The sequence below is a fragment of the Theropithecus gelada genome, chromosome 20 (assembly GCF_003255815.1).
Source record: "Theropithecus gelada isolate Dixy chromosome 20, Tgel_1.0, whole genome shotgun sequence".
Taxonomy (NCBI): Eukaryota; Metazoa; Chordata; class Mammalia; order Primates; family Cercopithecidae; genus Theropithecus; species Theropithecus gelada.
The window spans coordinates 13,519,725-13,542,231 of record NC_037688.1 but is presented as its reverse complement, the minus strand read 5'-3'; the positions used below and the strand labels follow the sequence as shown (position 1 = coordinate 13,542,231).

The following is a 22,507-nucleotide window of genomic DNA, read 5'->3' as shown; positions in this document are numbered from 1 at the left end:
ATGGATGGGTGGATGATTAGAGCCAGGGACTATGAGCAGATGAAGTTCATTTTTTACATTATGTCCAAAAATTCCTGCTTTGAAAAGTAGTGAGTTCTCTGACACTGATGGTGTGTGACAGGAGGCTGGGCCAGTTGGCAGGACACTGTAATGGTAATTCAGGCCTCAGAAAGGGGACTAGATGAAATTTAAAATCGTTTCCAAGCTTGAGAGCCTGGAACGCTATGAAACACAAGCTCTGGGAGCTGAGATATGTCCTAACTTACCCAGCTGAGCTGTGAGGTGTGAGTGGCTCTAACATTTTACAGTTTTTTTCTGAGGACCTCAGATTAAAGCTCCCCTTTGCCTAAAAGTATCTGCCTCCTGGTGCGGGCCTTTGGGGGCCCTCACAGTGCACTGAGGTTAGAGTCCTGCAAGGGAGAAACCCTTATCTAACAAGCAGTTGGGCGAGTTTACAGCTCTCTGTAATCTGAGAGTATAGTCCAGAGTGGTTTGATGAGAGAGAGTAAACTGTGGGTGGGCGTGGCTTGAGGTCCCAATAGAAGCCCAGGGAAATCTGGGGAAAGGGAGGGCTTTTCTGCTATCTCCCAATTAGAGGATTAGGCAATTGGCAGCTCAGGGTGGTAACTCAGGGCCTGGATGGGCTCCAGGGCTGAACAGGGCAGTCCCTCTGAGTTGCAGGGAGACCTCACAGGCCCGGGTACTGTCGCCCTTCCACTATGTGGCTCCGTGCTCCTGTCCTGGCCACTCTCGTTGTTTTCACGGCTTGCGGTGAGTCCTTCTCAAATCAAAAATATGCGGGGCACTTTTTGAAATCCTTGTTCTGGGCCGAGGTGGACGCAGATGCATAGAAAGGCAAACACACAACAGGTCCGGCTCCGCGACTGCGCGCCCTCACTACTTGGACTTGGACTTGGAGCTGCTGAGCCAGACCAGACCAGTCCGCCCGGAGATGCGAGATGCAGGGAGGGTGAACATCCTGAGACCACCCTGCATTGCTCGCCCCCGTGCAGGCCGGCAGCTGGCCGACCTCAGGCCTCACACAGGAGAAATTTAGGCAGCTCAGTTTACTGTCCCTTAATTAGCCCTGTTTTGGCTGGATCACGGAGAGCGGCTCAGCAGAATATTCAGAGCATCGTCTCTGTACCAGAGTGCGTGGGTTTGAGTTCCCACTGGGCGCTTCATAGCTGTGTGTCCTTAGACAAGGGACTGAGCCTTTCCGTGCTTTGGTTACCCCCCCTCTGAAATAGAAGTGGCAATGCTACCTACCTCACTGGGTTGTAGTGAGAAGGAAATGAGTCGTCGTTCTTAAAGCACTCTTGGCAGCGCCCGGTATGTAGAAAGCACGAAAAAGGGGTGGATAAATATAAAGGCCTTGTTTAAAAATGTAGTGTATGAATGGAAAATTTGAGCTGTGATCACGCCACTATATCAGGACCTCTTGCCATTAAAAAGACAGTTGCTTACTCATGTTCTCAAAAGGAGGAGGACACCAGTGGGCGGGGCACAAGGGGAAGCAGCAGAGCATGGGGAGGGGACAGGGCGGATCTCAGGCCAGGGGGCTTTTACTGTGGCTTCCAAGGATAGAAGAGGAAAAGCATGACAGGCAGGCTGAAAATTGGAGAGTTGGGATAATTCAAGGGGCTCTGGGGCACAGGGGCTGTTCCTAGTTGTCTGTACCTAGCCCTGGCATGATTAGGGCAGGTGGGTAGTGGCCAGGGCGTGGCCACCTGATCAAAGAGGCGGTTGGGATGTGGGCTCCGGGTTGGCTGGACTCTGGGAGGGACAGTTTCTCCAAGGTCAACAAGGCCTCAGATGCCAGAGCATCAGAATACAGAAAGCAAAAGACATGGTACATACAGGGGTGCAGGGAGGGGCCTCGAAATGCCCCCGTGCCATTTTATGGACGGAGAATCTGAGACTCACACAGGGAAATGTACTTGCCCAAGGTCAACCCGAAAATCATGCCTGGGTCTGTCTCTGGGTCCTGAATCCTGACAGCCCAGGCCCCGTCTGTATCCTGTCTTCCTTCTGGCAGCCTGACAGTGTGAGAGCTCTGGAACTGTGGGGAAGGGCAGAGGAAGAGAGGAACCCTATTTGAAACTGAATGTTCCTTTACCTCTGGTTACTCCTGGCGATGCCATCCATTTCCTTCCTTAGGAAGACCATACAGGCTGCCTTCACTTCCTCAGTTTCCTCCTCTGTATAATGGACATGTTGATGCCTACCCAGCAAGGCCTTTTTGAAGATTAATTTAAACGAACTGGAATGCATGCCTGGCCCATAGTAGGTGCCCACCATGTTCATGTTTCATATAACATCAGTGGCAACTGCTCTTGTTCTTATACTTGTTTCTGCTTCCCCCCATTCACCCACTTTTTCACCCTTGGCATTCTGGCTGTCATCCACCTCATCCTATTGAAGTGAATCCCTGAGCTGAGAAAGACCAGCCCAGTGATTTCTTCTTTGCCTTGGCCTTCCTCCACCTCCCTGAAGCCCTCAGCACTCTTAGCTGGTTCCTCACCCTCTTCCTCCGTGGGCTTCCAGGACACCGGAACATTCTCTCCTCCCTACACTGATAGATCTTCTGTCTTGGCTATAGTGGTTCCTGTGTTTAATCTCTGTTTTTTTCCCTTCCCTCTCACATTGATGAAGCCATACACATCCATGGTATGTACCCCTCATGGTCTAGAAGAAGATTCTGCCCTGCTCCCCCACAAGGCTTCCTTCCACCCTTGAAGTGTGCTTGTCCAGTGGTGTCATCTTGCTAGGATATCCCACTCACATCTCCACTAAGCCTATGTGAACAGTGATCCAGCATCACAAGCCAGTTCTTTGGTCTTCTTTCTCTTCCATTTCCCCCACCTCTGTTCAGGGACCAAGTCTTTTTCTTTTCTTTTCTTTCTCTTCCTCCCTTCCTCCCGCTTGATTTCCTTCCTTCTCCCTCCCTCCATTCTTTCTTTCCTTCCTTCCTTCCTTCCTTCCTTCCTTCCTTCCTTCCTTCCTTCCTTCCTTCCTTCCTTCCTTCCTTCCTTCCTTCCCTCTTGCTCTTTCACCCAGACTGGAATTGCAATTGTGCAATCTCAGCTCACTGCAACCCCTGACTCTCGGGTTCCAGTGATTCTCCTGCCTCAGCCTCCCGAGGAGCCAGGATTACAGGCACACACTACCATGCCCAGCTAATTTTTGTATTTTCAGTAGAGAGGGGCTTTCACTATGTTGGCCAGGCTGGTCTTGAACTCCTGACCTCAAGTGATCTGCCTGCCTAGGCCTCCCAAAGTGCTGAGATTACAGGTGAGCCACTGTGCCTGGTCTCCAAGTCTTTCGAAATACCTTTTAGACATCATCATATTTCTTCATATTTTTTCTTTTTTTATTTGAAATTTTAAAATAATTAGGATGGGTTGGGAGGATTTCAGGTGAAGATCAGAAATCCCATACAGTGCAGAAAACATGGAAATCACCAAGAAAACAAGCCACCTGTAATGCCACCACCCATTGCTGTGTCAATACACATACTTCCAACGATGTTCATCTCAGTATTATTTGTAATTAGCAACAACAACAAAAAAAATGAAGCTAAATATTGACATTACAGGGTTGACTATTGATAAGATGACACATGGATGCTGTTGTGTAACTGGGCTTTGCATAAGGGGTTTCCATTGTGATTGGATCTTCCCCTTTAAGACCAAATCCAAATTGTTCTGTTCTGTTCTAGCCCCACGCTTTGAGGGAGGTGTTGAGTCTTGTCTGTATCCAAAGCAGAGCAGCTGGGAGGACAAGAGGCTGGAAATGATTTCCCAGGAGGGAAGCTTAGATCAACTGAGGTCACTGGAGCCAGATAGGACCTGAGGGGTGGGCAGCAAGATCAAGTGTCTGAAAGGCCACAGGCTGCAGATCAGATCAGGCCAGTATAGTCCCATGACAGGTAGAACCAGGACTGATGCAGAGGCTGTGGGAAATGAATTTCAGCTCAGCGAGGAAGCATTGTCCGTGCTGCAAGAACGGAGCAGACCTGCCCAGGGCCACCAGAAGAATCATCTGCGACCTGATCACATCCTTTATCTGGAACGGTTCCTGCTGCTTATTTGTCCACTAAAGAAAACTCAAGCGCTTAGCTTGGCATTCTAGGCCTCCCTGACTTGTGCTCTGTCATAACAGGAATATTTTCCACTTTCCCCAGACTCCACCTGGTGCACGTGGGCCATGCCTCCTTCCCCAGGCAGGCTCTGCGCCTCAGCACATTCCCTTCTCTCTGCTGGGTACCACTTTCTGCGTCTCATCTCCCCTTATTCAATTCTCACCTACCACAAGTCCCAGCTCCTCTATGATGCCCGCAATCAGAAGGCCTTGAGCCCTCTTCTAATTCCTAGACTGCCTTATGGGTACCTCTCCCAGGACATGGCCACTTCCTTCCCAGCTGTAGGCCCAGGTCTATATGTGACCCTTCCCTACAAGGGTCAATGCGTCTGAGAATTCGGGGCACCTCTTGTTCATCCTCTCATCCAGCATGCGGCTCAGTGCCAGGATTGTAATGGATAAATGTTTCCAGAGGCTTGTAAGGGGGAAGCTAAATGTCTTGTTGTTTCCTAGTAGCTCTCCTTCTTGCATTTATTTTTGGCTGGATGTTTTTATGCCTCCAATTCTAATTTGTTCCTGAAACCAGTTTGATGAGTTAGGGAGGACATTGATCCTCATCCCTATGGTATATCAACAGAAACTGAGGCCTAGACGGTTTAGGTGACTTTTTAAAGGTCGCTCACTTGGAAAGTGGCAAACCCCACCTGGAATCCGGGTCCAACCTTTTGCCTCTGATGCGTCTTGATTTCTTCTCCATGTCCAGCAGGGCACCCGTCCTCGCCACCTGTGGTGGACACCGTGCATGGCAAAGTGCTGGGGAAGTTCGTCAGCTTAGAAGGATTTGCACAGCCTGTGGCGGTTTTCCTGGGAATCCCTTTTGCCAAGCCCCCTCTTGGACCCCTGAGGTTTACTCCACCGCAACCTGCAGAGCCATGGAGCTTCGTGAAGAATGCCACCTCTTACCCTCCTATGTAAGCCAGGGGTGGCTGTGGCATGTGTCCGTGGGGCTGTTCACCTCAAAGTGATGCAGGAAGGAGTCAAGGCAGTCCCCCGATGGGTTGATCCTTTGCTCTGGAATCCTTAAGATCATTGTAGACCCTTAAGAACATTCCAGAAGTCTCACAGCATTCTGGAGTCCATTATTTAACACACGTTTATTAAGCACCTACTGTGTGCCAGGCATGTTCTGGGTTCTTGGGATCCATTAGTGAACAAAGCAAAGATCCCTAGGATCATGGAGCGTGCATTCTAGCAGTGGGAGACAGAGAAAAACAACATGCAAATTATCCCATGGATTATGTGATCTGTTAGAACGGGATAAGCGCCTTGGAAACAAAGAAGCAGTTAAGCAGGTGAGGGAGATCAGAAAGAAGGATCTCATGAATTCCTCTGTCTTGAATTTTGACATAGATGGGTAGAGGGGTGGGCCAGGAGGTGTGTGGGTGGCAAGTGTACTGAGGTGTCCGCTCGGCAAGTACTCAACTCTCAAGTGTGTCCAGCTCCCTATTCCTGAGAATACACGATGGCAGGTGTGTCCATTCACCCTGGCCAAGCTGGGAAGAAAAGCCCAAAGGTTCTAATTGGCCTCACTGCCACTCCCCAGGGTACCAAGGACCCTACAGGCATCAGAGCAGACCCCACTCATCTCGGCAGCCAGGCATTCGGAGGCTTTCCAACAGTCCACCTCTGGCTACCTTCTTTACTTTGCTTTTTTTTTTTTAAATAGTTTCTGTTTTTATTTTGTGACTGCAAATGTAATATATACTTATTACGGAAAATTTAGGAAATTCAGAGAAGAAAATGCAAGAATATTAAAATCACATGCAATATCCCAGCACCCAGAGAGAACAACTGTCACTATTTTAGATGGTCAAGTATTATGATCTAATATGTTGTTCGTATTCCAGTTTTTTGCCTGTTGCTATACTTTCTTCCTTTAAAATGGAATGCTACATTGAGTTAATTTGGATGCCTGCTTTGCTCATTTATAAGTATGTCATGAGCATCATTCCATCCCATGAAATAGCACAGCCTGATGTTAACAGCTGCATTACATTGGGTATTGAACCATAATTAATTTCCCCCAAGTTTGTATTTGGGTTCATTAAGTTACATATGATGATTTTAATAACATAACATCATGAATGTGCAACCTTTATGCACGTTTATGAATATTTTAGGATAACTTCCCAGAAATGATATTTCTGAGTCAAAGAGTATATATCTCTTGTTTGATTTCTCTCCCAAAATATTCTAACTACACTCCTCTCATTGATGTATGAAAATCTCCATTTGGCGCACTCTTGGCAAAGCTTGGGATTATTAAAAAATGTTTTTTGCTATCGGATAGGCAAAATAATAATAACAATAACAGCAATAGTATTTTCCTGTTCAATTTACATTTATCTGATGACCAGCGCAGTTGAGTTCTTTTTCCCTTTCTTCACATTGGAATGTCTTTGCATTATTATTATTATTGTTACGCTGCTTGTACTTGGTGTTCTGTAGGAAAATCTCCCAGGATGGAAGTCAAGAAGTCATCTTCGCTGGCTCTGATTCTGTCACTTGACAGCTGTGTCATCCCAGAGCCTGAGTGCCTCAGTTTCCTCATGTACCTAGTGGGGGCGGTGACGCCTGCCTTCTGGTGCTTTGAGATCAGGGACTGTGTATATACTTATATACTTATAATATACTTGTGTATAAGAACCACATGGCATGAACATGGCTATGTGACATTGGTCAGGTTCTCTAACCTCTCTGGGTTTCAGTTTTCTCATTTGTAAAATGGAGATAATAGAACCTATGTAATGGGACTGATCTGAGGCTTAAATGAGTTAATATACAAATTGTCCTTAAAACAGTGCCTGGAACACTGGGAGGACTCAAAAACTATTACCAGTGTTCATCTATGTTGTATCCTTGATTGTTCATCAGGGCAATGCGACAGCACTTTCCTGGGAGAGGCAGATGATAGAATCTTGGCATGTCAGGGCTGCAAGACCCATGTAGAAATCACTGCTCTCACTTAGACCTGGTAGATTTGGGACCCAGAATGCGAAAGGAATTCACCCGAAGTCACCCTGCAAATAAGTGGCAGAGAGAGGACTAGAGCACAGTTCTCCTGAAGTTGTCCCACAAAGTTTTATCCCTGAGCTACTGGTGGAAATGTCACCTCCCAGGGAGGATCAGTGTATTTGTCGTCTCCCCTCCTTGATGCTGGGAGTCCCAAAGGCTCTGGGAAGGAAAGAGGTGTGAAGCCCTTCTCATTCTGCTTGATTTTAGGAGACCTTGGTGAGTCCCAGCGCCCCAACCTGAAGCCCCTGATAGCCTCCTACCCACTACAATGTCGTGAATCTGTAAATATCAACTCCATTTTCAGGCTTAAACCTCCCAGTCCAAGGCCTTGCCAAAGAAGACACCTGGCTTATAGCTGGCTGAACTTCAAGGGTTCTTTTCTCCCCCTCCTTAGGTGTTCCCAAGATGCCAAGGCAGGGCAGTTTCTCTCAGACCTATTGACCAACCGAAAGGAGAACATTCTTCTCAAGGTTTCCGAAGACTGTCTTTACCTCAATATTTACACTCCTGCTGACTTGACCAAGAAAAGCAGGCTTCCGGTAAGCCGTGGGATACCCTGGTCAAGGCGTGTCAGTTCTAGTACCCCGGATCTTCTGGGGCAGACCAGAAGGAGATGAAGGCAGCTTGAGGAGGGAGCTACACAGGCCAGGACCTCAGGGCCTCCACAGGAAATACAGGCTTTCCACACCTCAGTTTCCCCTCATGACACAGGGACTCTGGGGGAGTTTGCTATGCATCTTTAATGAACATCTTAATTGTTCCAAGTTCCCTCATGCTAATAGAAAGATGAGAATGATTACTTTTAGTTACTAGATGAACAATCTGATACACAGAGTGGGTAAGACATGATTTCCAATAATGTTAGCGGTGGAAGGAACTTAGAGAAAAGCCTACACCCCAACTCTTCTTTTTTAAGTGGAGAAACTGAGGCCCAGACAGGGAAGGAGAGGTCACCCAGCAGGGTAGTTTTGGCTCAAGTCTTCTGATCTTTAAACCAGTGTTCTTGACACGGAGTAGGGAATTGAGCTTGTATGTGGCCTTTCTCCAGCACACCAATATTCATCTGGGGTAACTTTTACTGTCCGGGTACCGGCTTTAAAGGGAAAACGTGGGACAAACACAGAAGCACTTCCTTTTGCCTTTGGCCAAATATCTGGATTTTTCTGTACCTATTTTCCCTCCCTAATTGTCTTGGATAGGCTGATGACCCTGTGAATGAAGGGCAGGAGGTGGGACAGGCTGCCAGCTGCAGGTTGCAGGGTGGGTAGGATTTTCTGGCAAAGGAGGCCACTCCAGGGTGTAAAATGAAGGGGTGTTGCGTCCAACCAGTCTCCCAAGGGCACCGTGGCATGGTGCCCAGGAGTGAGAGAGCAGGTTTGCAAATGTGGGACTAGAAGTTGGCTCTACATGTGCTTTGTAGACTCGGGAAGTGGGAGAAAGGCTTACTCATTCATTCATTCATTCATTCATTCTTCTATTGTGTACTCAGTGCCCCATATACACAGTTAGACCTGGGGCTTCAGGAAAAAGAAGATCATGAACCTACTCCACGTAGCCCCTGCCTTCAAGGATCTTGCCATCTGGGCTGTAGAGACATATCCTCTCTTCAGTATGTTATTGCAGGCCAGTCTGCGGGCTCAGCCTTCACACAAAGAGGAATGCACACTCAGTCCCTCCCCAGGAGGCAGGCAGGGATTAGAGGTGTGGGAGAAACAGGGTCTCTGAGAACCTGGAGGCCGGAGAACCTCCAGGAATGGCCACAGGTTCTAGAACTACAAGGTCTAGGTTTAAATCCTGGTTCTGCCTTTGACTAGCTGGACATTTCTTAACTTTTCTAAGCCTCTGTTTCCTCAAAATGAGAGTTATCACATATGATCAGTCAAGGGTGACCACTAAGCTTGATCTCAGTCCCTGGCTAAATAGGCAGAGGCAGGCTCATACCACTACCCTAACAGTGGACTCTGCACTGTGACCGGTGCCTGCAGTATGCTGGGCAACTCAACGTGTGGACTCTGGAGCCAGACAGCCTGGGTTAAAGTCCTGCTGCTACCACTTTTAAGTTGTAGGACCTTGGGCAGTTTAAGTGCCTCCATTTTCCACCTGGAGAATGGGACAGTATTAGTATCTACCCAATGGATAGTTTATTTTACTGTGCTTAGAACAACACTTGGGACATAGTTTATGTTATCAGTTAATTTATATTTTATTAGTATTATTATTACAATATTATTATTTTAACCCTTTCACTTCTTCCCTGCTACATGTGGACTTTTAAAATGCAAGAACCACGCGTGAGGAATTGTATCCACTCTCATCCTTGGGTATTAGCAGAGTCCCTGGCACATAGTAAGTTCTCAGACAGTGTTAGTCCGTAGATTGAAGGCATCCTGCAGTGGGTGGGTCTTAGTCTGGGCTCTTGAGGGATGGATAGGATTTGGGGATGCAGAGGCATAGAGGAGGCATTTGAGGAAGAGACACCACCACAGGCATGTGTGCTTCCCGAGACAATCATTCATGCACAGATAAGTTTAATTCACCAGGAGAGAGTTAACTGAGATGAAGCTGAGATACAAGGGCTCCCCAAGGGTACGCTGAGCTGCATGAACAGTCCAGGCTTGAGGGTGATGGGAGTGAGTGGGAGAACACAACATCCTTAGCCTTTGCTATACCCATGATGATGTTCTCAGCATGAAGAGCCTTGGGAGGAGGAGGCACTGGAGGCTGGGTATAAAGGCACTGGAGGCTGGGTAGCTGGAGTGTGTACAGTGGGGTGGTGGCTTGGGCCCCAATTGGGAGAATTATGGAGAAGAGAGACTACCTTTGGCAACCTTGCTGGGCGCTGGTGAACTTTGGATAACATCCTCCTTCAGTTGTGACCAACAGGTAGGTCACCAAACAAGACACCTTCTGAGTGCTCCCTGGCTCTGTGTCCTGTAACTGGTGTGTTACTTGCCCGCTGCCCAGGTGATGGTGTGGATCCATGGAGGGGGCCTGAGGATGGGTGCGGCATCAACCTATGATGGGCTGGCCCTTGCTGCCCATGAAAACGTGGTGGTGGTGACCATTCAATACCGCCTGGGCATCTGGGGATTCTTCAGGTAAGAAATGAGACTCTCCTCACTGCACTTTGGCCCCCAACACAAGGACGCTGGCCACAGCTCTGGTCACACCAGACCTCAGGGGACCTTAGCTAGGTTCCACAGTAAGGCATCCAAGCCTCATCACAATTGGATACTACCTACCCTCTCACTCCCCAGCCACACTCGTCTGCTTGCCTCTGAGCTTTTGCATGTGCTGCTCCTTGGCCTGGAATGCTAACTCTACCTGAAGAACTCCTCTTCATCCTGCAAGACCCAACCCCCAGTTACCTCCACTGAAAGACTCGTCTCTTCTTCACCTATGTTTCTCCAGCACGTTGAATTTCTCTGTCATGACACTTAGCAGGCAACACAGCCCTTGAAGGTTGACACATCTGACTTCTTATGTAAAGGAGGGACGGGGCAGAGTCACAGACGGAGCTCAGAGCATGTTGTGGGTAAAGAAATGGGGGCTGCAAGTGGTGGGGTGTGGGAGCATCTGACCCCTTCCTGGAGGACTATTACAGCCACCTCACCCCATTTTCTGCTTGAAATCTGGCAAGTGCAGGAAGCAAGGATGGGGTCTTCCCCATCAGGTCTCCATGGGGACAGGAGTCAGATCTCCTTCAAGGTGCAATTACTATGAACCTTTACTAAGGGTTAACATCCCAGCACCCTAATCCCAAGTGAGTGATAGGAGGGCTGTGGAAGGGATTCCACTCACTGATGAGAAGGCCTAGGGAGATGGAGGATGGGGTCTGGTCTACCCGTCAGCAAGGCATCCCGGGCCAGTCTTGGCAGTATCATCTTCATCCCTTTCAGCCACAGCCTATGTCTCTGCTCCCCATTACAGTAAGGCTGCTTCATGATCTCTCTCCACTTCCTCTCCTCCGTGTATCTCTTCCACCCATGCAAGTCAGGTTTCTTCCTGACCATGCCACTCGGCTGGTCTCCTCGTGGTCACCCATGACCTCCCCCTGCTCTCCACCCAACCTCACAGGACCTCCTAGCAGCAGCAGATGGCTGCTCAGCCTCTGTGACATGCTTCTTCCCAGCCTTTCCTAGTCCCCAACTCCCCCTGTCCACAGGCCTCTCTTGTCTCCCTCTCCCTCCCTACTAAGTCCCAGTGATCCCAGGGAGCAGCCCAGAGCCCCTGTTTCCAGCCCACTTCACCTTTGAATCCTGCAGGCGTCACTCACTGCCTTCTCCCTGCCCTTGACTGTCTAAAGGGCCCCCCACTCTTCCCAGGGACAAGCTGAATCCTTGACTCCCACTGCCCCTCCCCAACAGAGATCCCCTCCTCCTCCCACCATGCCTCCACTCAGCTGCTGCTGTATCCTCCCAGGGGCTCAGGAGAAGGCCTCATGGGCAGCCTGGACTCTCTCTTTTCTTACAACCCTCTTGACTCCACCTTCAGAATCCACTACTTTGCAATCTTCCCTGGCTCGCTCCTACCCCAGCCAAAGCTCTCTGTCTCTCACCTTGATTATGATCCTAACACTTACTTTCAGATTCCTGCCACTTTTATACTGAGGCTGAGTCGCACAGCACTGAGAGTGATCACTTAACATGTGCGTTGAATCATGCAATGCCTCTGAGCAAAACTCTGCAGTGGCTTCCCATGTTCCTTACAATGACAGCCAAAGTTCTGGCCAGGCCCCAGGGCCCTCTCTAGCTGTACCTCCTGACTCACACTTTCTTTCACTGGGCCCCAGGGCCTTTGCACTTGTTTTTTCTTCTGTCTGAAATTTCTTTCTTTGGATATTTGCAAGGCTCATGTACTTGTTGTGCTTGTTTTATGAGAGTCTTTGTCTCCAAAACCTCAAATGCCACTGCCTCCAAAAAGCCTTCCGTGATTGCGATCTGAAATGGCATCCCCTGTCCCACCCCTGTTTTTTTTCCTTATTCCATTGTATTTACCTCAATGCACTTTGACTACCTCACATCATTATATTCTCTCTGTACATCTGTTTATCTGCTTGTGATCTGTAGTGGGAGCTCTGTGTCGTCACAGGTGTTGCCTGTTTTGCTCTCAGATGTGCGCTAGTTCATAGGATAGTGTCAGGCATACAGTAGAGGCTCAGTAAATAGTTGCCAGTTGAGTGAATGTAGAACTATACATCACCACAATGTTGTAGGAATAAAAGCAGGGTCTCAGAGATGCTGAAGCCCAGTCTTATTCTTAAAGGCTCCCTGAGAGCCCCCAGCCCCATCTCTAGTCCTGAAGGTCCTGCCATGACATCTCTGCTCCCCACCCTCAACCTGTTCTCTTCCTCACAGCACAGGGGATGAACACAGCCGGGGGAACTGGGGTCACCTGGACCAGCTGGCTGCCCTGCACTGGGTCCAGGACAACATTGCCAGCTTTGGAGGGAACCCAGGCTCTGTGACCATCTTTGGAGAGTCAGCGGGAGGAGAAAGTGTCTCTGTTCTTGTGAGTGCTCCTGGCACCAGGCCCAACCCCACACTGGATGTGATGCTGATGAGACCTTTTGGACACCTGTCAATCCAGCTATGCACACCTCTGATTATCCTGATACCTAGTTTCAGGACTGACGTTACTCACTGCCTAGCATCAGGGGGTGGAAAGCTAAGGAACAAGCTCTCCTTGGCCCCCAGGAAGCTCAGATCTCAGCTTAGTGTCCCGGGGCCATATGAATCTCTAGTTGCAGCCTACAATGGTGGCATTCTCCTCTTCTAGCTTGGTTGAGCTCTCTCTCTCTTTCTCTCTCTCCTTCCCACTCGTTTTCACACAAGGACTCACATCCCTTCTCTTGGGAAGTAGGGATAGGCATAAATTATGAGTGAGGGCAGGCAAAGACAAGAGATGGACAGAAGTCATTGTTTAGCTTAAACCAGAACTACGTGTGGAGGGGACATGGACACTGAGCAGGCTGGGGATTCCTCTGGGGTGGTCTGATGGCTGGTCCATGCCCATGAAGGAGGCAACAGTCTCTGTGACTGTAGGGCCGGGTGGGCTAGGGGAGGCGGGCTAGAGGAAGGAGGGATGGAGCCGGGGATGGGGAGGGATGGCGCAGGGGTTGTGGGACACCGACACAATCTGGGTGTGTGAGGGGTCCTGCTGGGGTGGGGGATTGGGTGCGGGAGATACTGGAGAAACTGGGATGAAAAACCAGATGAGAGGTGCCAGGAGCTGTAGGAAGCCTTCCGCCTGCCTCGAGGTAGGCAGAGGGTCAGCCCACTGCTGGATTCTTCAATCCTGTGTCGGTTTTATAGTGTGGTTTGATGTAGCCTGGGAGAGCGAGCAAGTCGCTGACCCTACCCCTGAGCATGAACTCTCCTCCCCTCCACTCTGCTCTCAGGTTTTGTCTCCATTGGCAAAGAACCTCTTCCACCGGGCCATTTCTGAGAGTGGCGTGGCCCTCACTGCTGTTCTGGTGAAGAAAGGTGATGTCAAGCCCTTGGCTGAGGTAGGTCTCCTGCTGGATACCCCCACCCCCTTGGCTCTGTGCTCCTGAATCCTCAGGGGTCTCTCTTGTGGCAGGTTCTAGTTAATGTTCTCCTACAATCACTGAGACATCAATGGCTGAGCAGGAAGGGCGAGGAGATACCTTGATCAGCATCCCAGTTTCATAGCTGGGCAAACCGACACAGGGCTTGGAAGGGATTTGCCAAGGGTAGCAGGTGATCAGGGCAGAGCTGGGACTCCAGCTCATGGTCCAGCAGGCAGTACAGTGCCCTGTCAGTGCCCACACTCCTCCTATGTGCCAGGGCCTGGTGCCATGTTGGACAGTGATGGTGTCTTGTGTCTCTCAGGGTCTGAGTCCTATGGACCCACTTGTGCGCTGTCGGTCTGGAGTGGTTCCACACTGAACGCCTGATAACCAGGGTTGGTTCCTGGAGAATTCACTGGTTGATTCATTTGTTCACACAACAAAACTAGGTCAATAAGTGAAGGCAAAAACAAGAGGTGCGCAGAGGTCATTGTTTGGCTCAAAGCCAGATGTCCGTGTGGAGGAAATGTGGACACCATATGGTCTTATGTGGCTCTGCATTATAGCCAAACACCTAACACCTCCCCAAACTTCTGCTATAATGTAGGGAATAGATGAGTAGTTACAGAATCACACAATTACAAAGCGTCACCTATGACAAGAGCAGTGAAGGTGAGGTACTTGCTGCCACAGCAGAATCTAAAGAGAGCTTTGAGTCCCGGGGCAGGAAGAGGTTACCAGAAAAGGCTTGCCGGAAAAGTGACCAATGAGTCAGGAGCAAGGAACGTCCAGGGAGTGGGAGCAGCACATGTGTGTGTCCTGTGGCAGGAGGACGCATCCCAATCACAAGGGAGAGAGAGACACAGGGTCGACGGGGCCAGCGCAGGGAGAGCAGGAGGAGCATGGCAAGTACTGAGAGCGGGAACGTTGGCAGGGGCCACAATGCACAGGACCCTGGCAAGGATTTTGTCATCGTCTGGAGAATGGTTGGAAGCCAAAGGGAGAGGAGAGGTGATCAATAGGAATCCAAACCTAGGCTGAGGATTGCCCACTGGAGCCAGTGACCTGGAGGATTTCGGTAGATATGAAAGTTTGTTTGAGGACAACATCCAAATGTAAAGGGCTAGTACATAGGAGGAGAGAAAATGGGGATGCCAAGAATTTTTAGAATTTTTGAGAACTTTTTAAGAATTCATTGGTTATAAGCAGCAGTTGCCCATTGACCCGACTTAAGTCAAGAAGGAGCATTAACCTGGTGTGGTGGCTCATGCCTGTAATCCCTGCAATTTGGGAGGCCGAAGCAGAAGGATTGCTTGAGCCCAGGAGTTTGCGACCAGCCAGGGCAACAAAGTGAGACCCTGTCTCTAAAAAAAAAAAAAAAGAAAAGAAAAGAAAAGAAAAAATTAAGCTGGGCATGGTGGTGCAAGCCTGTGGGCCCATCTACATGGGAGGCTGAAGAGGGAGGATCACCGGAGCCCCGGAAGTCTAGGCTGCAGTGAACTGTGTTTGCACCGCGGTACTCCAGCCTGGATGACAAAGCAAGACCTTGTGTCAATATCTTCTTTATAAAAGTAGAATTAATTTTTGAAGGAAATAGAGGTCTGGGATGAAGCTGAGCTTTGTGAAAAAACACGAAACAGAAATTACATAATGATGGGAATCCTAGACTCTCTTACTCTTTTTTCTCTCTCTCTCTCTCTGAATGTCTTTCTCTCTCTCTCGCCCTCTACTTCTCCCGGTCCCTGTTTATTTACTTGAGAAACACCCCGGGCATTGATTCTGTCCCAGATCCTGCACCAGGCTCTTGGGGCATGTACACTCGCCCTGCCTCCCCACCATGGAGCCTGCCTGCTTTCCCTCTGTGCCCTTCTTTCTGGCTGCACTTTGCTTCCAGTCTGCACGAGCACCCTATCTGCCCCTAAGCTTAAGGACTCTCTTTTGGTTCCAGAAAGTAGTCAGGCTGTCTTTTCTGTTGTGAAAAATGAGCGTTTTTACATTAGCAGCTCTCCGCCCCAATTCCAGGTCACTTAGGAGAGAGGCTTACTGTCCTGTCTTTGCTTGGATGTCCCTGGACCCTTAGAAAAGAAGGAAACCAGAGTGTGCTGGGCAAACTGACTCCAATCCCCAGGACAGGCAGAAGGGAGCCTCTCCCCAAGACAGTTATTTTGTTTTTACATTTTTTACATTTTTTCAAAGATGGAAAGAGGTTCTTGGTGCATTAATTGGTGTTGCTCTGTGGCTTGACTTAGGACAAAGGTGAACAGACCATCACTCATGGCCAAATCTGGATCTATGCCTGCGTGGCCCTTGTGCTAAGGATATTTATTTTAAAATGTTTTTGATGATTGAAAGGAATCGAAAGAAGAATAATATTTAATGAAAAGAATCAAAAGAAGAATAATATGTCATGAACCATAAAATTACATGAATTTCAAATTTCAGTGTCCATAAAGGAAGTTTTCTTTGAACACAGCGACACCCATTCATTTACCTCATGTCTATGGCTGTGTTTCATGTCAACAGCAGTGTTGAAGTTGCAGCAGAGACCACGTGGCCCACAAAGCCTCAAATATTTACTATTAGGCCTTTGATGGGCACATTGCCAACCTGTGCCCTAAAGAGTCATACTTGATTACTGCTTGGGACTCTAGTACACAAATGTGCAGCTGGAAACTCCTGGCTGTGCCACAGACGCCTCACTCAGCTGAGAAACCCCGACTATGTCTTACAAGGGACGACATCGTGTTTATCTTTAGAACTCACTTTTAAGCACATTCGCTACCTTCTGAAGTGCCTCTGTGTGAATCGTCTTATCTAGGCCTCCTGCAATTCTGCACGTGTTTATTGTGTGGGAGACATGGCACTCTCCCACATGTATTAACTCATGAGGTAGGTGCAGTCATTATTCCTATCCGTGGGTGGAGAAACCAAGACTCAAAGAAATCAGGTGGACTGCCTGTGGCCTAATGGCTGGTAAGTGGAGCAGCCAGGATTTGAAGGCAGACAAGGAAATTCAGAATTCCATGCTCTGTACCCCAGTTCCACCTCGTCTTTCTTGACACATTCAGCTTGAGATCATTACATCCATTGCAATGGAGGTAAGGTAGCAGAGATGAGAGATTACATAATTGACCCATGTTACAATTGAGATTAGTAACAGAGGCAACGCTCTGTGGTACCTGGAACCCACACCCACGGGTCTACAGTATCTTCTGCTGCCCCCTGCCACTTGTACAAGGTGGGCTTGGGGTAGAACACCACTTTCCACGTTGATGAAGGTGTGGGACGTAGCTCTTGAACTCTACCACTGCCTGTGATCTTTGCAGAAATTTGCCATCGCTGCTGGGTGTCAACCCACCACCTCAGCTGTCATGGTTCACTGCCTGCGACAGAAGGCGGAAGAGGAGCTCTTGGAGACGACATTGAAAACGGTAGGTGTGCCTGTTCCTGTAGCCCAAACTCTGTAAACTTGGTCCCAGACTTCTTCATTTCAACTGTCCTCTTTCCCTGGGACAGTTACCTGTGACAACTTCTCAACTCTCAGGAGTGTCAGTATCTGAATGAGGAATCTAATTTGTCCTTTTTTATTGTAAAATGGCACAAATGTAAAAAAAAGAAAAGTCCAAAAATAGCATGATAAAGAATTGACCAAATATAATATTTGACCAAAATTTAACATTTTGCCGTTCTTGTTTTCAGATGTATTTTTGAGAAACTAAACATTACAAATATTCCCATGGGACGTCATCATCCTGAATTTGGAGGATGGAGATATTAAGCTCAAAGATTTTCAGAAAGATGTCACAATTTATCTTGGTTGACTTAGAAACTGTCTTTATTAGACCTGGTGGTGGTCCAGTTTTCTAGATTTTCTGAGACTCTGACTCAGTTGTCATTCTAGGATAGTCATCTGCCACTTAATCATTAATCCATCTACTATGATCTTCTTATCCATCTATCTGTTCACTAATTCATCCAATTCACTGATATATTTTAATCAATCTATATCAACCTGTTCATAACTTTTTATTTGTCTCTTTTCAATCCAGCCACCAATCATGGATCATCCAGCCACCTTATATCTTCACTCCATCACCCATTCCTCCAAAACCAACAATCCAGTTATCACCTATCCACTAGTTTTCACCCATCTATTCATGCGTTCATCCAATTCAATTGTATCTCATGTATTGACCAACTCCATCCATCCCTCTAATGATCCATGCTCAGTATGTAGGGGCGGGTGTTAGAGGTAGTGAAACAGACATGAAGGGGACATATTCCCCATTCACAAGGAACTATCCAGAGAGAAACACATTCGTATACTTCGCAGGTTGAGTATGGTGGCAGCACAGAGGGGAAGCATTCATTATAGTCATCAGGGATGCTTCACAGGGAAGGTGGAGGAGCCCGGTTTGAGACCAGACAGCGGAATTTGGGAGTTCATGCCCTTAACCCTGACTCCACCTTGTCTTTCTTGAGAAACTCAGCTTTGAGATCATTGTGCCCATTTTAATAGAGGTAACAAAGAGAGATAAATTTTGTAGTTGCCCCATGTCACAGTTCAAATCAGTCACAGAGGCAACACTGTGGAACCCAGAACCCACAACTGCGCCTCTAGAGTATCTTCTGCCATCCCTGCCATCCTCACATATTAGGACTTGTGGACCTTTAGGATTGATGGACAGCCATGGCAGTCTCTCATCACAGGGAAGCCCAGCGGGACAAACACCCAGAGGATACAGCACCCAGGGACACTGCAAACTATTGCCTTTGAGGGAGAAGGATGTAAATTCCAAGCACAAGAGTAGCCTGATCCCTGGATTCTCTCCTTGCACCTTTGGCTACTCCTGGGTCTCAGGGCCAGCCTCTACCACTGGACTCTGCTTGTGTTTCCATGGGTTGAGTCCAATGTGTTCTTGGGGCTTAGGTCTTGGTTCAGACTCTAAGTGAACAATGTGTTCAAGGAATTCAAACACACTTGTTTTCTAATGCCTGGAAGGAGGGAAATATCCCAGAAATTCTGCATGTGGCATCAGAGGACCCAGACTAAAAGGGAAGAGTTGAGTCTTTGGGGAACCCATCCCTAAGATCCTGGGACATCCTTTTGAGTTTTTCTGAGATCTTGTGGAAGCGCCTCCATGATTACTCCCTGCTTCCAGTACACATGCATATAGACACACAAACACACATAGACACACACACAGAGAAACACACACAGACACACACACACACAGAGACATACAGACACACAGAGACACACACCACACAGACACCCACACACAGACACACACACACACACAAAGACGCACACACACACACACTCTCTCCTGGCTAGTGGGACAACAATCCTTAATGGAGGAACCTGCACTGATTACGTCCTGAGCACAGGTCAGACGTGTGGGAGCTGCAGTGCAACACTACAGTCACCGCAATCTTGGTGAACACACACCAAGGAGAAGCATGGGGTAGGATGAGTCTCAGTGAGCTTGTATGAGTCAGGACTTTCTAATAGGAGATGAGGAAACTCCCCCAAGTGCCTTGAACAGAAAAAGAAATGTGTTGCGATAGCATTCTCGTGTAAACTGAAAATCTCGGGAGTTGATGGTTTCAGGCATGGCTGGATCCAGATGATCACAGGATATTATCGAAAATCTACCATTCTCTATCCTTCAGATTTGCACATCTCTGTGCTGGCTTCACTCTTAGGCAGATATGTCTCCTGGGAAGGTTAAAGACTACAGCACTTATGTTCTAGCTACTTAAAAACTCTGTTACTAAACATTTCCTGCAGAAGTTTTGTGGTAAACTCTATTGGATTGACATGGGTGTATGCCCATCCTGGAACTAATATTCATGTTCAGGGAGATGGAGCCCCCTGGGTCACATATCAATATCTGAATTCATGGAGTGATGAGGGAAGAAGGAGTTCTCCGAAAGAGAATTGGCGAGTACTTCCCAGGGGAAGGGGAAGGGGAGAGGGATGGGGGGCCAGTCAGCTTCAACGAGCGGGCGTCCTCTCCAGAGCTCCATCAACTCTGGCTCAGAGTCCCCGGCCCATCTTTCCCATGCTGGTGCCTACCCCACCCTGCTATGCCTTCACCCTGTGCTCAGGCCCAGCAGAGCCGGAGTCCTGCGCACTTCATTTCGGCCCAGCCAGCTTGGCACCAGGAGGGAGAACCTGACACCTCTGTTGTCCCAGTCACCCAGCTCAGTGTTCTCCTGGGAAGCCTCTAACCCACATCCTCTGCCTTTGTCTTCACAGAAATTCTTCTCTCTGGATTTACATGGAGACCCCAGAGAGGTAAGGACCTTTTGTTTCTCAATTACAGGTTTTGAGTCTTAGCACCTTTAAGCTCCAATTAACTGTGAGTGAAAGAATCCTCTTTTGGGTAATTATAGTAACTCCTGTGTGCTTGATACTGAGACCCAGAGAGGGGCAGTGACTCACCTGGGTAACACAGCCAGGAGGACAAGCGGCAGACCTGGAACCCATTTTCCTGACTCCCAGTCCAGTGCTCCCAGGCTTCGCTTCTGCATACACTGGGCTCTGCCCATTCCCCTTTTTTTACATTTTCTGCTCCCCATAATGGCACTATGGGAGGAGGCTGAACCAGAACCTTCCACTCTCAGGAAGCAGAGATAGCAGGGATGATTAGGCATGGAGAGGGGAAGCCTGAATCTCAGTCCAAGGACACTCACCACCTCCCAGCACACAGGAAACTCCAACATATCCTCCCGATCTCCTCACCCCCACCCCCACCTCCCAGTGGGTTGACTGTATCTGGTGACATCACCTCTGCAGCATCTTACAATCCTGTCCTCTATGCTGCCTCCCTGGAAGTCACAGCACTCTCCTTAAATGGTCTTGGGAGGAGTACATGAGATTCGTTCAGCAAAGACTTAAACACTTCATATGTGCCAGGACTTGTTTAGGAGCTGGGGATATAGCAGTGCCCTCTTAGGACCCTCCATTACAGTGCAGGGAGAGTGCAATAGAAAAGCAAATCAAGTGTGTATTCTGTTTGATGGTGTGCAGCATTAGGGGATAAAGTTTGCAGGTGGTTTCAATTGAAGTAGCAGGATCAGGGAATGGGTCAGTGAGAAGGTGGCATTTGAGCCAAGCTCTGGAGAAGGCGGGAAGCCAGCTGTCAGGAAACCTGGAGAAGCCTATTCCGGGCAGAGGGAACAGCCACTGCAAAGACCCTGAAGGAAGTGGCCAGTCTGGCTGGAGAGGACCGACTGTACTCTCCAGTACTGAATTCAAAGTACTTGGATTTGGATTCAGAGCAAGATGGGAAGCCTTTGGAGGATTTGAACAGAGGAGTCACATGATCTTAGATCTCACAGAGGTCTCTGCCTCTGGTGTTCAAATAGACTGTAGGAAAGGGGCAGAGTGGATGCAGTTGACCAACTGGGCGGCCACTGTGTTGCCATAATCCAGGCCAGGGCTCCTGGCTGCTTAGAGCTGTGGCAGTGGGGATGAGAGGAGTGGTTGGAGTCTGGATATCTTGGAAGGAATAGCTGAGAGGATTTGCTGATGGACAGGATGCAGCGGGTGAGAAAGAGAGGGGAGTGGAAGATGCCCTGAGTTTTCTGACACAAGCAAGGTCATGCCCGCACAGGGCAGCCACTTGAAAACTCTGAGTGGACAGTGGCAATCACTTGTCATTGTTGCTGATGGGAGTCTTCTGCATGGCTGCTGTCCAACTGGGGTGCTCCTGTCTCTCTCTTCAACTTTTATATCTTCTACTTCACCTTCCCTCCCCATTTCCATGTCTCTTTGTGCAGCCAGACTCGCCTTCCTTAACAGAGTTAGAGTATGTCACCCCCACTTCTTAAAAGCCTGACATTCCTTATGAGACACATCCCCTTCCCTCCATGGAGTTAGGCCTTCAAAGCACACCTGCATGCTCACTGTGTGCCAGACTGTGCAGAAGGTAGGCTCTGCACCTGTCCCTCCCTCTAGAGTCTGCCACATGGCATTTCTCCAAGCCCAGAACTCTTGGGTGTTTCTGGAATTGACCCTGCACAGAGACACCTGTGTCCTTTTGCTCATGCGATTCCCACTGTTTAGAAATTCTCACTCCTTTCCTCACCTGTCAATATCAATCAGTGCCCAGAGCCCACCGCAGGCGGGCAGCGCCTCCTCCACGTAGCCTGACTTGCATCTCCTTCCAGAGAGGCTGCTCCTCTTGCTGCCCTCCCAGGGCAGGCCTGCCTGAACTGGACAGCCTCTCAAGGAGGCCAGACTTGCACCCCAATCCTGTTCTGTATTTTTAACTTTATTGGATTATGATCTGTACCTTGTCCAGCTGGGTCTGGTCCCTGTCACAGAACATCTTCCCCAGGCAGCCCAAACTAGCTCGTCAATCATTGGCTTTTGTAGAGCAGATCAAAGGTCCCTGAAGCCATAGGGTCTCAAAGGCTAGGAATTGTCCAGTTCTATCTGATCTCCAGGAGGGAAATACAGCCCATGGGGCGTGGAACTGGGAAGATGGCACAGAGGATTGGGGTCTAGGAGAGGAACCCGCAGCAACCCTGCTAACAAGTAATACCTAACATTCATTCAGCTCTTCCAGACAACAGGTGCTGTGCTAAGTATTTCACATGTGTTCAGCCATTTAATCCTCATAATAACTCACCTCTTAGATGAGAAAACTGAGGCCCAAACAGGTGAAACTCCCAGCCAGTAAGTAGCAGAGCCAGGCTTCAGATCCAGTTAATCTGCTTTCAATGTCCATGCTCTATCTTAGCAACTACACCATTGTGACTAAATATGAAATATAAAAATATAACTACCCAGGACCAGCTGCC

The 22,507-nt window shown here is 48.6% G+C and overlaps 1 protein-coding gene across 2 annotated transcripts in view; it reads left to right on the top strand.

Annotated features, from left to right (window-relative positions):
- Positions 1-665: 665 nt before the first annotated feature.
- The window catches only part of LOC112613976 (liver carboxylesterase 1-like), a 32,601-nt gene continuing 10,759 nt past the window's right edge, over positions 666-22,507 (top strand). The window contains exons 1-8 of one of the 2 annotated variants that reach the window (XM_025369956.1): positions 666-771; positions 4,850-5,054; positions 7,553-7,697; positions 10,123-10,256; positions 12,516-12,669; positions 13,559-13,666; positions 17,017-17,121; positions 19,956-19,994. In XM_025369956.1, the coding sequence (XP_025225741.1) occupies positions 720-771; positions 4,850-5,054; positions 7,553-7,697; positions 10,123-10,256; positions 12,516-12,669; positions 13,559-13,666; positions 17,017-17,121; positions 19,956-19,994 (942 nt within the window). In that variant the 5' untranslated portion in view covers positions 666-719. Of the gene's footprint in view, positions 772-4,846; positions 5,055-7,552; positions 7,698-10,122; positions 10,257-12,515; positions 12,670-13,558; positions 13,667-17,016; positions 17,122-19,955; positions 19,995-22,507 lie in introns of both variants that reach the window. The other variant, XM_025369955.1, reaches the window with a different exon arrangement.